Source organism: Equus quagga, chromosome 16, assembly GCF_021613505.1.
Source record: "Equus quagga isolate Etosha38 chromosome 16, UCLA_HA_Equagga_1.0, whole genome shotgun sequence".
Classification (NCBI taxonomy): Eukaryota; Metazoa; Chordata; class Mammalia; order Perissodactyla; family Equidae; genus Equus; species Equus quagga.
In genome coordinates, this window is record NC_060282.1 from 4129609 (window position 1) to 4145709 (window position 16101).

Sequence of the window (16101 nt, forward strand, 5' to 3'; positions counted from 1 at the left end):
TGCTGCATCTAGACCTCCACGCTCTCAGGCCTTTTGTCAGTGGAGCTGGGGAGGGTTGGTTCTGGCATTTTATTGGGACTGAGGGAGAAAGTGCTCCTTCTCCTCGGAGAGACACTGGAAGAGAAACAGGCTGGGTCACAGAGGCAGCCCGGGGTGGAAGTTGGGTCTCTTGGGTTTGTTCTTCACTAGTGGCCTTGGGCCTTGGCCTCTGTGAGACTTAGTTTCCTTGTCTTTAAAATGGGCTTAAAAATTGCTCCTCACAGGGTTGTTTGTTTTGTTTTAGCTGAGCTGATACGTACAAAAGCATGGAGCCTGGTGCCGGGCACATGGTGAGTGCTCAGGACATCTTAGTTTTCTTCTTGGAGACATTTTTACACCTATATTTTTAAACAGTGAAAACTGAAGAAAATGCTGTAATATTAACATTTCAATCCCTTAGCTGTTTAAAAACATTAGCGAGAACAGTTTGGGTAAAAGCAGGATAGTCTGACATTTGGGCAAGTACTGTTAAGCCTGCTCTGAATGTGGTTTTTTGGCAGTGTGTCTCTTTACCATCAGGGTCTCTGTGGCCCGTGTTGAACTCCCTTCTGAACAGCTTGATCAGCCTTGCCCTGGGACCCAGGGCCATTTGTCTTGCCCAGTGTGGTCATGGACTCTTTTTAAAAATCTGATTTTATGTATTACCCACCATTTGTGTAAATGCGTTTTTAATAGATTTGGGGGACTTTGAGCTAGAGAAATAAGCCCTGTTTGTCCTGGTGCCTCATTCCTCCCTGATCTCTTTGAAAACTGAAAAGAAATACTGTGCAAGATTAGGTACAGGAAACCCAGTGGATGGGTTCTTTAGCAAAATGGAAGGAAATTTCTTTGGAACATTTAGAAAGTCAGAGTCTCACAGACTGCTTTGCTCCCCATTGCTTATAGAACAAGATCCAATTTGCTTGCTTTGTGGGGCTCACAGGCTCTCTGTGGCCAGCTCCGTCTCCAGACTTTGATTGTAAGCTCCTGTTCCTCTGGTCCCGCCAGCACCCCCGCCCTTGTGGGACACTCAGAGGCGGCCAGACGTGCACCGGGGCTTATTCCTTTGTTCAGGCCTCGTCTTCTGCGGGCAGTGCCTTTGCCTCCCTTCCTCCGCCTGATGGTAGTCATCTTTCAAGGTTTAGTTCAAGGATTATCTCCTCCATAAAGCCTTTGCCTAAAGCCATCCAGGTAGAGATAGCTACATCTTCTGTATAAATTATGAATCCTTTCAGCAGCGTTTGCTTACTTTAATGTGTTGGTCAGATTTGATTTTTGTGCTGTTTTCCCAAATTTTTGCCATTTGAATGTATGAAGAATGAGGATAAATGTGATGTCCTTGCTCCACAATTCTTCAGCCTCTATCACTTTTCTTTTTCCTTGTCAAAGTAAGATCTTTTTTCTCCGAAGATACACCATGGATCATACTTCCAGAACATGCTATATGCTGTTTCCTTCTCTAAACTTCTCTCTGTCACAATTATGTGTGACGGATACTGATGCATAAACATTTCTTTAGGTTTCAGAAAGGAAAGACAGTAACTAAAATTTATTGATGTATCTTATGTTTGCCAAGCATTAATGAACTCTCTTCATGTAAAATTGGAAAAACTGTAAGATTTTGTTCGGTAGTCTTGTATTCAAATCCTTTATTTTGCAGTTAATTGAGTGACTTTGATTGAGCCCTGTTTCCTCTTCTCGAACTTGGGTTGGTGATACAATCCTCTCATATATGGATCAAGTAGAAATGCAGGAATGCGATTTGTGAGCAGGAAAGCTCTCTGCAGACACGAGTTCTTACGGAAGTTTGAGGGGTCTTCCTCTCATTCTTTAGAAGTCACTTTGCTATTCCCTGCCAGGTGTGACTTGTTTGTATGTTACATTGAGTGAACTGAACTAAGTTCCGTCACTCTCTCAAGAAATGCTGAATGAAAGGTAACTTTATTTATTTTTTAATTCATGTTATCCACAGCCAGCCAGTCTCAGAGCTGGAAAATCGAAGAGTGGTAATTATGTTGACCCAGACGTCTTTTTTGCTCCTCATATTAGCAGATCATTGTCTCACTTCTCAGAATATTGAACCAGTTATGGAGCTGGTGAACTCTGGTGTGGAAAGGAATCTTTCACTGTGAGGTTACTGTAGACACGATGGTGGGTTTCCCCCTTTTTCTTTCTTTCTCTCTCTTTTTTTTTTAACCAGATAAAATACCAAATCACTGTTAGAAGGTATGTGTTTTGCTTGGTCTCTCTGTGCCCAAGTTTTATCATTTGGAAAGTAAAGAGTTGGTCGTTCTTCTTCATTTCACAAAGATGTAAGTGCCGGGATTGGTACTAATTGCCCAGATGTAGAGATAGAAGATACATCTCTTACTTTAGAGTTCTAGCCTAGTGGGGGAGACAGGCAAGTGTTACCATGGTTAACCTCCTTCCCCATGAGGAGCTCTGACACCTGTGCTGGGCTGCTGCCACTCCCACGGACCCTTCTCGCCTGCTCAGGCTCTGCTTCCCCATCCTCGGCATTCCCTCCAGCCTGACACCTGCTCCTGTGCCCCGCTGGCTCTGCCCTCCCTAATGGCTTCAGGACTGAATTGCTGGGGGCAGGAGGGAAAGGGGAAGGAAGCTTTTTCATCTGTTTTGATCAATAAATAAGCTTGCCCTTAGGATTTGGGTCCAGCATGAACTGGGCTCACCCAAAAATGATTTTAAGTGATTGTGATGCAGGTACTTTTGCCTTATTTCATAAAACATTTGAGGCTGCTCATATAAATATTTTGTTAAAAATAGTTAAAGTCACTTGAGAGAAAGGAAAGTTAGGGTGGGACAGGGAAATGAAGTGATAGTTAGTGCACAGAAATCATGAGATCCTCCATAGTGGCTGGAGATGGGGAAAAGCGAGATTCTGATATAGCTGGCTAGCTAGCTAACTAACTAACTAACTAACAAACAAGTAAAGAAGGGAATGTGTTTGGTTAGAGGATTCTCTGTCTCATAAACAGACACGTACTGGTCACACTGGAGAAATACACCTCTTCGTGGTAATGAGGCTTAAGGAAACTCCTCTTGTGGATTCTCTTAAAGAGAACATTTTGACATGTTGAGTAACATTCTCAACAACATCCCCACAGAGTTGTGAAGCAGGTTCTCATGGTTATTTTTCAGTTAGCATTCCTCGGTGCAAACTGAGGCTTGATGCCGGAGCAGGATCGAGTAAACCCAGCTCTCCAGAGGACCCAGCACTGTGGTCCAACATGCAGCACTGCTCTGGACTGCGTCTCTGTGTCCCCCCAAATTCGTATGCTGAAGCTCTAATTTCCCCAGTGGGATGGTATTTGGAGGTGGGCCTTTGGGAGGTCATTAGGCTTAGATGAGGTCAGGAGGGTGGGGCCCCCATGATGGGATTAGTGCCCTTCTAAGGAGATGAAGGGACCAGAACTCTTTCTCTCCTCCATGTGAGGATACAGTGAGAAGGCAGCCATCTGTGAACCAGGAGGAGGGCCCTTATCAAGAACCCAACCATGCTGGCAGCCTGATCTTGGACTTACAGCCTTCAGAACTGTGGGAAATAAAAGTTTGTTGTTTAAGCTGCCCGGTCTCTGGTATTCTGTGATAGCAGGCCAGCTGACTGAGACAAGCACTCTCATAGTCTGGCTTGTTCCAGCCATACAACTTAGAATAATAGAGTAATGGATGGACTGCTTATACATCAAGCATTCCTTCATGAATGTGATTTCTCATAAGTAAGCTTTTGGCAAGAATTAGGCAGCAGAGAACTCAAAATTATATTTTCAGGCAAGAAAAAAAGATGGTAGGTGTTCTGTGATGCTGGTTGAGGGTGGTAGACCTGTATTCTTGGTATTCAGTCAGTGCCTGGAGCACGGCAGGTGTTCAGTGAATTTGTGTGGGATGGTTAAATGTTCGCACCGCATGTGGGATTGTCGCCCTCTTACACAATCAGTGTTCCTCATCTCTCTCTGGAGAGGGCTGATGCAGTCCTTATGAACTGGCTCAGTGTTTTTCCTTAGCAAACAAGTCTGGGATCATTTTAATGTATTAACCAAATGTTTCAAGGACCTATGCCTGGGAACATGGACTTTATCAGTTTAATTAAAAAAATGTCAAGTGAGGCGTTGCAAGTCAACCCCGGTAGCCATAGGATGAGGTCAGTAATATGTACAGTTGAAGACTAAAACTCCTGATAAGTGTTACAGAATAAGTTGGTTGAAAAATGACCACATCTGTGAGTGAATTATCAGGCTTGCTGTATAGAATTGTTAGACATAGCTAATTTAATGTTGGTGGTGCCTCATAATTATGATTTTGGTTTTGGAAGAGATGATTGGAGCCATTTTTTTTTTTCTGTTGAGGACTTTCCTAGTTTTTGACAATGGAACCATTTCATCAGTTTATAGGGAAATATTTACCTGTTCTGTGTAGCATGGGAGCATGAACTGGGCTGACCCAAAAATGGTTTCAAGTAATCATGATGCAAGTTAATAAAAAAAAAAAGGGGCCAAAGTACATCCTTGTTTTAATTCCATTCTAAAATCCAGTTAATCACATATTTATTGAGTGCCTTGACCCAATGGTAAATGCTGGGGCTTCAGTAATGGTCAAGCATGAGGCCATTTGCAGGAGGCTGCCAAACCCATATCCCGTTACTACCACCCAGAGTTAAAGCAGAGGAAAGTTCAATTAGAACAATAGAAACCTTATTCCCTACAGAATTCCCCACAAAAATGATAATATGCACAAAACCCAATACTAGTCATGTAGATTATTCATACACTACAAGTTGTGAATTATCAAAGAAGACATTGGAGTCGAGTTTAGATTCCATTTACAGTGAACCAGCGAGTCTCTAATTTGGGGCTGGGGCGGGTGTTGGCTGACTGTCTTTTGATGAACTGACATGGAGCTCCTTCAGGCTGGCAAAGGGCTCTGCAGTTAATGAGGGTGTTATATTGACAAGGATCAGAATGTGCTTTGTGTTGCTTTGAGTGGCTTTGGTGCTTTTTTTTCTTTTTAAAGATTTTGTTTTTCCTTTTTCTCCCCAAAGCCCCCTGATACATAGTTGTATATTTTTAGTTGTGGGTCCTTCTAGTTGTGGCATGTGGGGTGCTGCCTCAGCATGGCTTAATGAGTGGTGCCATGTCTGCACCCAGGATCTGAACCAGTGAAACCCTGGGCTACCAAAGCAGAGTGCACGAACTTAACCACTTGGTCACGGGGCCGGCCCGCTTTGGTCCTTTTAAAACTTAAACTTGTAAGTTAACTATACTGTTTGAGGAAGGATTATAGGCATTTATTCAAAAAGTGACTTAGTGCTACAACATTCAGGGCAGTTTCTCTTGGTTTATGAAACAGGGCAAAGTTGGCCTCCCAGAGACCAATCGGGATGTGTCTTCTTCTGTGATATCACAAAGTTCATGGCATTGTCTAGAATCTTCTGTCACACTTGGTATAATCGCCAAGCCCATAACCTCCCTATGGATTTCTGAAACTAGAGCTTTTTGAATATAATAAATGTATAGCGGCATTCAGGAGCAAGAGTGCAGTGGTGGCGCATCGTAAACCTGGCTGGCATGCTGTGCCCTTTCCAGCTGTCTCAGTCATGCCTGGGCTTCGAGGGGTGGGTGGCCTCCACATGGTTCTGAATGTGGGGCAGGGGGGCCAGTTTCAGTTGTTGCCTGTCTGTTCAGCAATATCCAGTAGGTTCTTAGATAAGTTCCTACCATATATACGGTTGAGGGACTAAAGACCAAGGAAGAAAATGTGCCTTGTTTTTTCTTGTGTCATTCCTCTCAACCAATTTGTTTTATGTCGCTTTCCTAATTAGTGTCCCACTGTTGCTTTGCATGGTCCCAATTAGGCACAGAATGCTGAGGAAAGTCAGGTTTTTGAAATGTCAACAGTTTCCAAACGGAATCTCTAAATATAATCCTTGTCTTGGATGCTTTATCCCTGGAATTCTGCTTTGCTGTTGGCAGCATCGTAGACTAAATGTAATACTGTTGGTTCTGCAGCGCTTCATGCTAAATGCATTATGTTTCCTTTCGGTCAGATGCCATGAACAATTGTTTTTCTGTAGGGTGCGTTTTATAAAGAGACATTCGATGTTAAATTTTGAGTTATGAATGAGTGTTGCGACTGCTTGTTGGGTTACTTTTCTGGCTGACCATGCCCTCAGACATCCTTTGCATATTTCAAGAACCTTTTATGTGACCCGGAATTTCTGTGCTTGCATTGATGATTCCTGTAGAATCACAGATGACGTCTCACTTTTAGGTGGTGACTGTGATGTGGAGTAGAAAGCTATTTGTGTTCCAAAGAAACCCGGAATCATTTTACAAACGAGTGAACTCTAAGGCTCAAGTAAACTGTGCCCTGTTCCACGGTTCAGCAGCATGCTCACAGCACGATTGGGACCAGAACCTAGTTTCTTTACTCCAGTCCAGTAGTGGGATCTGTGCACCAGGGACTTGGCTTTCTGTGTTTATAAACAAGTATTGTTTCAAGGAGGGGAAGAGAAGGGCTTTTGCACACCTGCTGTGGTCAGGCACTATTATAAGGACTTTACATGTTAACTCACTTAGTCCTCAGAGTAACCTGCTACAGTTTGAAGGTATCCGCTTCAGACCACTCCTCTGCTGCCTGAGTGTGGAATCAATAGAAAGAAACATCTGTCTCAGGCAGATGGAAAAACAGCAAACGGCATGGCTCAGGTTGGCCATGTGTTACCCCAGTCTCTAGCAAAGCTGGGCAACTGTACGCTCTTTCATAGGGGCAGGCCCCTTTCGCTCCATGCAGAGAGCAGGACAGATGTGCTCTCTGCAGCAGGCAGGCCCCAGGAGGAGGGCCTGAGCAGTGCACCCCTGGTTCTCCTTCCAAATTTACCACCTCCCTCAGGAGGAGTGAGGGACGGACAGAGTGAGGTCAGGACTGTTCCTCTAAGGACATCCCTCCCCGTGGAAACATGGAACTAGGGAAGCGAAGTGTTCTCTTTCCCCACAACATTTTCAGATACCTATTATTTTTCCTAAGTGAAAAAATTGAGGTCCAGGGAGATGAAGTAATCTGTGCAAGTTGTACAGCTGGTGGGTCCTTCAGACTACAGTCAGCATCTGCGCACTGCTGAAGGGTGCTTCTCAGGAGCCCACTGAGAACCCACTGCAGGCGAGTCCCTTTTGGTTGGACGTGTGTGGACATAAGATGCACATCAAGTGTGGTGTCGCGGCCAGCTTGTAGGTTGGCTCATCGTGGTCCAGCGCAGTGCAGCAGGTGCTTTTTGATCGTTCACAAGGGCCTGGGATTTGTAAGTGTTAGTAATGAACTGCTTGGCCTTGAGTCTATAGTTTTGAAAGATTTAGAAGCTGAGTTTGAAATTCAACCTTCGGGAGTTCATTCATTCAACGTTTACTGAGAGCTGCGCATTAATGTGTTGCTCTAAGCACCGGACTAGAGACAAATAAGGCCCTGGGTGCCCCGTCCTCAGAAAGCTCACAGCTGAACTGAAACAGATAAAAAATTAAGTGACTCTGATCTTGTGTGATGAAAGCATACTGGGATATGTGCAGACAAGGGAGTCAGAGAACGTGTGTAAGATGTAATCCTTGGTCTGAAGAATTTTGGATTGTAAGCTCTGTCTGCTTCCTTGGTTACTGTGGGAAATAGATGGGAATCATGCGTGTGATCCTGACCCTCAGGGCTGGGACGTTGTCAGTGCCTGTTTGTTGAGTGCTGTAGGGATGCTCGTGCACAGGATAGGCTGGCACTATGTGTCTGAGATTCCCTCCAGTTGAGAAAGGAGGTGATTTTGTGGATTACTGCAACAAAGGTTTGTGTCTCATTCACACAAAGTCAATGCAAGTTGGGCAGTTCTCCAGGGCAGCTGACCTCCCTGAGGTTACTCAGTAATCCAGGCTGCATCCAGCTTCTGCTCCACCTTCTCGATATCTGGCCATGATTGCCACATGGTGGAAGGGAGAGCTGGAGGCTGGCACACTGCTTTAAAGTGCTTTATCTCAGAGGTACGTGTGTTGCTTCCTCTGACAACCCGCTGGCCGTATCTTCCTGCAGGAAGGCTGGGGGTGGGGAGAGGAGGAGCAGTAGATGTGGCAGGAGCAGTAAGTGTCACTGCCAAACCTTCCAATCTTCCCCCTGCCTCCACCCCTTGTCCTTTCAGTCTCTGGCCAGAGAATATTCCAGATCCTAACCCCCATCTTGCCTAGTTGGGCACAAGGGAGGTGACAGGTGCTGTGGTTTAAGAGCACAGTGTCTCCTGCTGTCACCAATTTCCAGCCATGGGATTTGGGCAATATTTTAATCTCTCTTGTGTCAATTTCCTCATTGATAATGTGGAGACAGTAGTAATAGTACCCAGTCTAGGAAGGTGCTTGTGATGTTTAATTGAGATAATACATATGAAGTGGTTAGCATGGGGCCTGAATGTCCTCAGGCTCCATAGATTGTTAAATCTTCAATAAATGCTAGCTAATTGATCTGAGCATGAGTATTGATTAGCAGACATCCACAGCTGGGAAAGCAATTTAAGATACAGACTATGCTGATGGAGAATAAGTCATTCACTTAAATAAAGCAGACGCCACTATTAACCCTTGCACATGGAACCCTTGGATATTACAGATCAAGGCTGCACTTCTGTTTGCCATGGGCCTGCCCATCAGGAAGGAGAGAGGCAGCGAGAGAAGAGAACCAGCCTTTCTTTGCTGAGCAGTAGACACAGTACCAGGAGCGTGTAGTTGAATTCTCACAACAGTTTTGTGAAGGAGGGGCCTTGTCTGCATTTCATAGACAAGGAACCTAAGTTTAGAGAAGGCAGGGCATGTGTTCACAGGCATATAGCTGGCAAGTAGCACAGTTCAGTTTTCAGTCTGGCCCTTCTGACCCTAAAACAGCCAGAGCTGGAGCTGGCAGAGGGGCATGGCTGCCGCCTGGCCCCATGGAGTTGTTCTTATCTCCCAGAGTGGTCCTGAGTGATCGCCTGCACCGTTCTTCTGCATTGTCTTGCTGAGTTTGAGTGCTTTCTCTTCCCTCAGTTTATCTGCTGTTAGATTTACTGTTTTTCTAACGTGATATTTGGTATTTATGCTGAAACCAAGCTAACAAGGCGGTTGAAGTATTTTTGTTCCATTTGAAACAATAGGCGTGTGAAACTGTTGAACCTTCCTGCCAGCCTCCGGCCACAGAAAATAAAAAGCTTGCTGAATCAGAACGTGTCGACCAAGAGCCCATTCATCTACTCACCAATTATTGCACACAACCGTGGAGAAGAGCGGAACAAGAAAATAGGTAGGACCATTTATCCTGGCTTTCTAGCTGTACTCTGCCACTTGACTTCCAATGGCTTTTCTAGATTTTTAAAATATTAGGCTTCCAGTCCAGTCCATTCACGCATGTGCACACACAAGTATGAATGTATGCACATACTGTCCTGTGCACACACAGTATGTGTGCACACACTCTCATGCACACACACATAATGCATGCATGCACACACAGTATGCATGCATGTACATACGCTGATGTGCACACTCAGTATGCATGCATGTGCACCCTCTCATGTGCACACGGTATGCATGCATGCACATACTCATGTTCACACACAGTATGCATGTGTATGCACACTCTCATATGCACACACAGTATGCATGCGTGTGATGCTCTCATGTAAATTTATTCAGTTTGCTGCCTTTGTCAGGCAGTTGCCCATGGATCTGATTTTTAAGAATCTATTTCATAAAAGGTGATTTTTTGTGTAAGTTCTAGAAACCAGAAGACCTCTGTTGTTTGAGACTTATACAAACTACAGAAGAGTGCTAAGTGGAGATCAGAGTGGTTTTCCAAGGCCTGAAGTGACTTCTGAATCATCAAAGATTAAAGGTTGACTTATGTTCAGGATGGACTGGGGGATAAGGACATTATACTATTTTCGCCTTTGAACACTGCACCCCTCGTTTTGTATCAGAGCTAAGGATAGCCAGTTCTGAGATGCCCGATGACTCAGCGAGGAAAGATGGGATTCTGTTGCGGCATAGATTGGGCAGGAACACTGTCAGTTTTGAGAATCTCTATGTGCTTTTCTTTGTGCAGAACTCCCTGGTTACTTGCCAGCACCTGGCCTGCTCATTTCCTTCCTAATAGCAGACCCCATGGGCTCATGTGTGCCACTACTGCTGTCCCTTTGTGTCCTTCCCTGCCAGCCACGAGCTGATGTGCCACGGTGACAAAGCTAAAGGATTGAGAGTCCCAGCCCTGGTTGGTGATTGCCACTTCCCTCTAAGGAGTTTCACCAGAAGACCTGCGATGCTTTTGCTCTCTGCTGTTGGAATTCAGTGCTTTCTTCTCCTTCTGTTTTCTTTATTTCCACTCTTCATTGCTATACCCTCAATGTAGGAAAAAGGCATCCTGACTCCATGAGGCCCTTCTTCCCAGGACATGGGACATTGCCTTAGAATACCACCCACACCCCAAAGCATGGACCATAGGCTCTCCCTGAGCTGGCTCTGCCTCACAGTCCCACCCGCACTCCGTCTGCCTTTTCGTTTTCACCTTCTGCCTTTCTCACTCCTGCTCCTCGGATCCAGCTGCATGGCTCCTTTCTGTGCTTTGAACATAGCGTTCTCATTCCAGTCTCCGGGCATTGTGCTTGCTCTGCCCTCTGCCTGGAGCTCATCCCTTGTGCCGTCATTGGCTCACTCAACCAGGCCATCCTCAGAGAGGCCCTCTCTGACCCCCGCACCTAAGAGGCTGCTCCTCCCGTCACTCTGCCTTCACTGCCTGGGTTTCTCTTCACAACACTTACATATACGTTCGTCTCTGTATAGAATTCAAGGCCAAAGGAACAATATAAACATTAGGCACCTCACATAATCTCAGGAAGATTTCTTATATTAATACCAGCACTAGAATTGCATAATAAACCTTATGCACAATATTAAGTTATGTGAACACCTTAAAAATGAAGTGTTTCCTAAGACAGGGCATAACTTGGGGAGGAGCATTAAAAAGACCTTGTGCTTTTCTGTAATGGTAATCATTTCTTTTATTCAAATTGTGTTTTATAAGAAGCTATCATATTTTAGTTCATTTAGTTTTCCCAGTGTTTTTGGAGGAAGTAATTTTTTTCTGCCTTTTACAGATGAAGAAGCTAACTCAGAGAGATGACTTCCCAAAGTACTCAGCTGGTTTAGTGGCCAAGCGAAAACTTGAACTCACGTCTTTTCAGACCTAGTGTACAGCTCCTACCAGTGCCCTCCCGCTTTCTCTAATGTCACACTCTCGTGGCGTGGGCCCAAATTCATGATAACGCACAGTCCCTGCCCTCAGCACATTTTCCGGGTCAGTGCAGGCAGGCAGGACACAAGCACATGAAGAGTTGACTACGAGACAAGCTGTAGATCAGAGTTCTCTGAAACTGCGGACTTGTCACTGGCAGTACCCGTGACTTACCTACTGAGCTTGGACAGACAAGAAGTGCTGGATGAACTGGACACCTCAGACTTTGAAAGGCCTCCTGGGGGCCCAGAAAGCAGTATTGTCCCTGAGGAGTAGGGTGAGCTTCCCAAGGAGGGGCTCAGAGGCTCTGGTTGTTCATTGTTTAAAATGAGAAGAAAATAGGGGCCGGCCCGGTGGTGCAGCAGTTAGGTTCGCACGTTCCACTTTATCAGCCCCGTGTTCTCCGGTTCGGATCCCGGGTGCGGACATGGCATTGCTTGGAAAGCCATGCTGTGGTAGGCATCCCACATATAAAGTAGAGGAAGATGAGCACGGATGTTAGCTCAGGGCCAGTCTTCCTCAGCAAAAAGAAGGGATTGGCAGCAGATGTTAGCTCATCTTCCTCAAAAAAAAAGAAAAAGAGAAAATAAGGAAGAAATATGCCCTTGAAAACCGGCATCTGATTGTAAATTATAACATTCTGAACACATGAGCCCTAAGTATCTAGCACACTGCAATCTCTACCTGCGTGTGTGTGCATGTACGTATGTGTGCATGTATCTTCATTGGTCACTCCTTCATTGGTTCATTGGTTCATTCCCTCATTCGTCAGTAAACTCCCCTCGAGTTTCTCCTGGGTGTCAGGCATGTGTCAGCTCTGGTCCTGTGGTTCTGATGGTGAACAAGGCAGTCGTGGTCACTGCTGTTATGGGGTGTAGGTAGAAATTGAAGGGAAGTAGTAAGTAGTAACTACAAGAAGTAGTTAAGTATAGGCAAGTGGACAAATAAGTAAAATAATGCCTAGTTTTAATTAGTGCTATTAAAGAAATAAAAGTGGGTTGAAATGGAGAAAAATATTCTTTTCTATGGCATGGAAGCCTGTGCCTTTCCTGACTAAATATTTTTAATAAATATATTTAAGATGACAAGATTTTGAGTTTTCTCTGACATTGAATGGTTTCCATTTGCATCCTGGGAAATGATTTTGCTTGTTTATTCTTGCATCCATCATGTAGGCATCGATTCCCCTATTATATGTCAGGCATTGTAAGGGGTACACACAGATGTTTACCAAGATACTACCTCTTGGTCCTCCGACTCTTACCTGCCCTTCTTACTGTGCTGCTCAGGCTAACAGCCTGCAGATGACCTTTCCCCTGCTCCCCGGCTGCTGGATTCGTTAGGGTCTATCAGGCAGCTCTTGCATGGGGGTGATTGTGCAGGAAGGCAGAGGTAGCCTCCGTGGCGGTGACAGTGGTGGTACAGGATGATGCAGCCTTGCCTGCGTTAGTGATCACAGCAGCAGCAGCAGCAGCTCTGTCTCCATTGTCCAGCAAAGGCTGTCACCTAATAAGGTGCCAGTAATGAACAGTAAATGTTCACCAAAATGAATGAATGGGGGCTGGCCTGGCATTAGGTTTGCGCACTCTGCTTTGGCAGCCTGAATCCCAGGCACGGCCCTACACACTGCTTATCAAGCCGTGCCGTGGCAGTCCCACATATAAAATAGAGAAAGATGGGCACGGATGTTAGCTCAGGGCCATTCTTCCTTAGCAAAAGAGGAGGATTGGCCACAGATGTTAGCTCAGGGCTAATCTTTATCTTCTTCTTCAAAAAAGAATGACTGATTAACTGCAACTGTTTCCTGGTTGTTATAGGGAGAAAGGCCCAATCAAGAAGGCATTTGTAGTGTGAATTTGAGTCTTTGACTTTCTAGTTTTAGTCTATTGATTTTGAAAGACAGCCTCAACCTCATACTCCTCCCCTACCCCACCCCACTGCTTCTCTGCTCTAGAGAACATGCTTGAGAGCTCTGGAAGCTAGGGAGTTGGGTGGACATCGTGGTTGACCAGGGAGGGCCAGGGGCTTCCCGGACCACCTCTGGTGTGCAGTATCTGTCTTCCCGTGGGAACACCTCCTTGGATCTTTCTGGAGGTGGAAGACTTGGGTCCTGTTTTAGCCCAGTGACTCACTGGCTCTTCGTGGTGGGCAAGTCACTTTCTGGCTCCTCTTTCCCTGGGTGGTCCTGGATTAGTCATCACAGAATTGATGAGGTTCTTCTCTCTTGGACCTTCTAGGAGTCTCTGGCTGCTCCTTTGGGGTCTTGTTAGGGTTGGCAATAAGCTGTCTCCCCAAAGAATGTTCTAGGAAAGTTTCACCCATTTTGTTTAGAGAAACTTCCAGAGGTAATCTAAGGCGACTAGAGGTAGGAGATTCCTTCTCAGGACCGGCTACATAATCTGTCGGGCCCAGTGCAAAGTGAAAATGTGGGGCCCCTTGATAAAGAGTGATTAAGAATTTGAGACAGTGACAGCACAGCGTTAAACCAAACATGGGGCTCTCTGAGCCTAGGGCTCTGTGGCTGCAGACTTGCCCCCCGTGAAGTCAGCCCTCCCTTTAATTTTTTCCTCTTCAATCTTAAGAAATTGTTCAGGCTTCTTTTTATGAAAATAATAGGTGAGATTTGTTGCAGAGGGCTTAAACAAACATTATCCAGTGATTTTCATAATTGCATGATGCTGTAGCCTGATATTCCTAATTTACAGATGAGAAAATTAAGATTGAGCAAATATAAATTACCTGCCTCAGCTCAGAGAGCTAGTAAGAGGCAGAATTCAGGCTCCAGCCCAGGTTTTATGGCTCAAAGCCCAGGGGCTTTTTCCTCTATGATATGGCTCCTCGTCACAGTGAGAAGCACCTGCTCATCTGGGCTGAGGATAAGTTCAGTGGGTGTTGCAAGATTTTTTTCTGAGATACAATAGAAGCTTTATCCCAAATGCATGTTATATGTTGAATACCCATGGGTAGGAAAATGTAATTTATATTCTGTGGCTTCTAATATCTTTTTGGCAATATACTCATCAGCGGGTACCTGCCTAGAGGTTTGAAGAATCACATATCTTTAACCTAAAATTGCAGTCTCTATAAGTGAATCTTTGTGTGTAACTGGGGGAGTTGTCATCACAGCAGAGGGTGTAGAGTATTAGAGCAGAAACCCCTGAGGGCAGTTTTTGATACTGTTTTCCACTCCACCTTGGCGCCATTTCCTGGTCTTTCCATCTGCATGTTGCTGACATCACCAACGTCCAGGTAAAACTCTGCACGAAGGTGATTGCAGCACATGTCCTGAGCTTGAGTGCAGTGGGTGAAGGGTTTTACGTAATTTGTGGTAGGACATTGCGGTGTGGCCAGACTTACTGCTGAGGGCGACAGCTGCCCCAGAGGCAGCGTGGTGGCCTGGACAGGCTGTGGCTGTTAGTGGACTTGGGCTGCAGCCTGGCGCTGCAGCTGGCATTTCCCACTGCACCACCTCGGACACGTGGTTTCACCTCCCTGGGCTGCAGTTGTGCCGTCTACAGAATGAGACAAGCGAAGCCAACTCGGAGGTTCTTCTGAGGGCCAAGTGAGACACTGTTTCTAAACTACCTGGCAGCCGTTCAGGTAAGGCTCTGAGTGGCAGTTGCATGCACTGTTCCCGTGCTGGGATGCAGCGAGAAATCAGGAGTGCTTCCTGCCAGATGGGTCCATCCAGTGATGTAGAAAGAGACGAGCTTGTCAACAAAAGCAACCAGAAGATGCTCTTAGTCCACGGATAACAGTCTGCGTGGGTGTGTGCGACACAGAGTAGGGAGGGCCTGATACAGAGTGGGTGTTTCATAGCCGTCAACTGCTACTCCTGCCCACCTTTTTGGGGACGAAGTATTGAGGAAGGGGCTCTTCCGTGTACTTTGACACGCTAAGGCTTGGAAAGGAGATGATCTCCTCCTTTCAGACAAAATACCTATTCATGTAATCAGTGATTTATCTTAGCCTTACCTTTAGTAGGCTAGGACCATGACAGTATAAGTGACTCCTTTCAGAATGGCAGGAAAATGATTTTTCTAATGATGACTTTTTGATTATGACAGAGAAAACAAACAGGCATAGCAAGGTGTTAGAACAATTGATGATTTCATCGCCATGAGGAGGGGGCCGGCGTGCTAACCACCTAGTCAGTGCTGGGCTCAGTGATGCCGCTGAAGGGCAGGCGTGTGAGCAGTGTGCTCTGGAGAGTGCCTGCTGTGAACCTCCTCTGGAAGGTTTGCACAGCCTGAAGGCCTTGGCGGCCAGGGTCAGGAGAGGAGGGATGAAGGAGGGAGGGGACCTGGGTTTCTGGAGCCAGCAGTGGGTAGAGCAGCAGAGTGAGAGGAGAACAGGTTTGGTGGAGCTGATTTTAGTCTCTGTGCAGGGTGCCTGGTGCAGAGTTTTTGGAAAAAGCGGTCTCTCTTGGGAAGCTCTGTGAAAGCTTAAGAATTCTAATCAGTAATCTTAGTATCTACTCTAGAAAAAGCTTTTTTACCCACCAGTGTCTGTTCTAGATGCCTCTTTGAGTTCAAAGGCCTAGGCTTGAATCCCTGTTGTGTCACTTACTAGCTCTGTGATTCCTAGGCACATTTATTGACCTGTTTGGACCTTGAGTACCTGCCTCATCACAATGGGGATGATAATGCCTATCTCACGAGGTAATTCTGAAGAGTAAGGAGATAACCTGCTTGAAAGTGCCTTATCCCCAACACATGTTAATTGATTCTGAAGTTCCTTCTGATTTGCCTAATCGAGTCTCTTCAAGGGAGGAGAGGGCAATGGAAG

At 45.6% G+C, this 16101-nt stretch overlaps 1 protein-coding gene across 5 annotated transcripts in view; it reads left to right on the plus strand.

Moving 5' to 3' along the window:
* TRAPPC9 (trafficking protein particle complex subunit 9) overlaps positions 1-16101 on the plus strand; it is a 622060-nt gene that overhangs the window by 125243 nt on the left and 480716 nt on the right. For all 5 annotated transcript variants that reach the window (XM_046642579.1, XM_046642581.1, XM_046642580.1 and 2 more), the window contains one exon: positions 9182-9327. In XM_046642579.1, coding sequence (XP_046498535.1) covers positions 9182-9327 — 146 coding nt within the window. The remainder of the gene's footprint in view (positions 1-9181; positions 9328-16101) is intronic.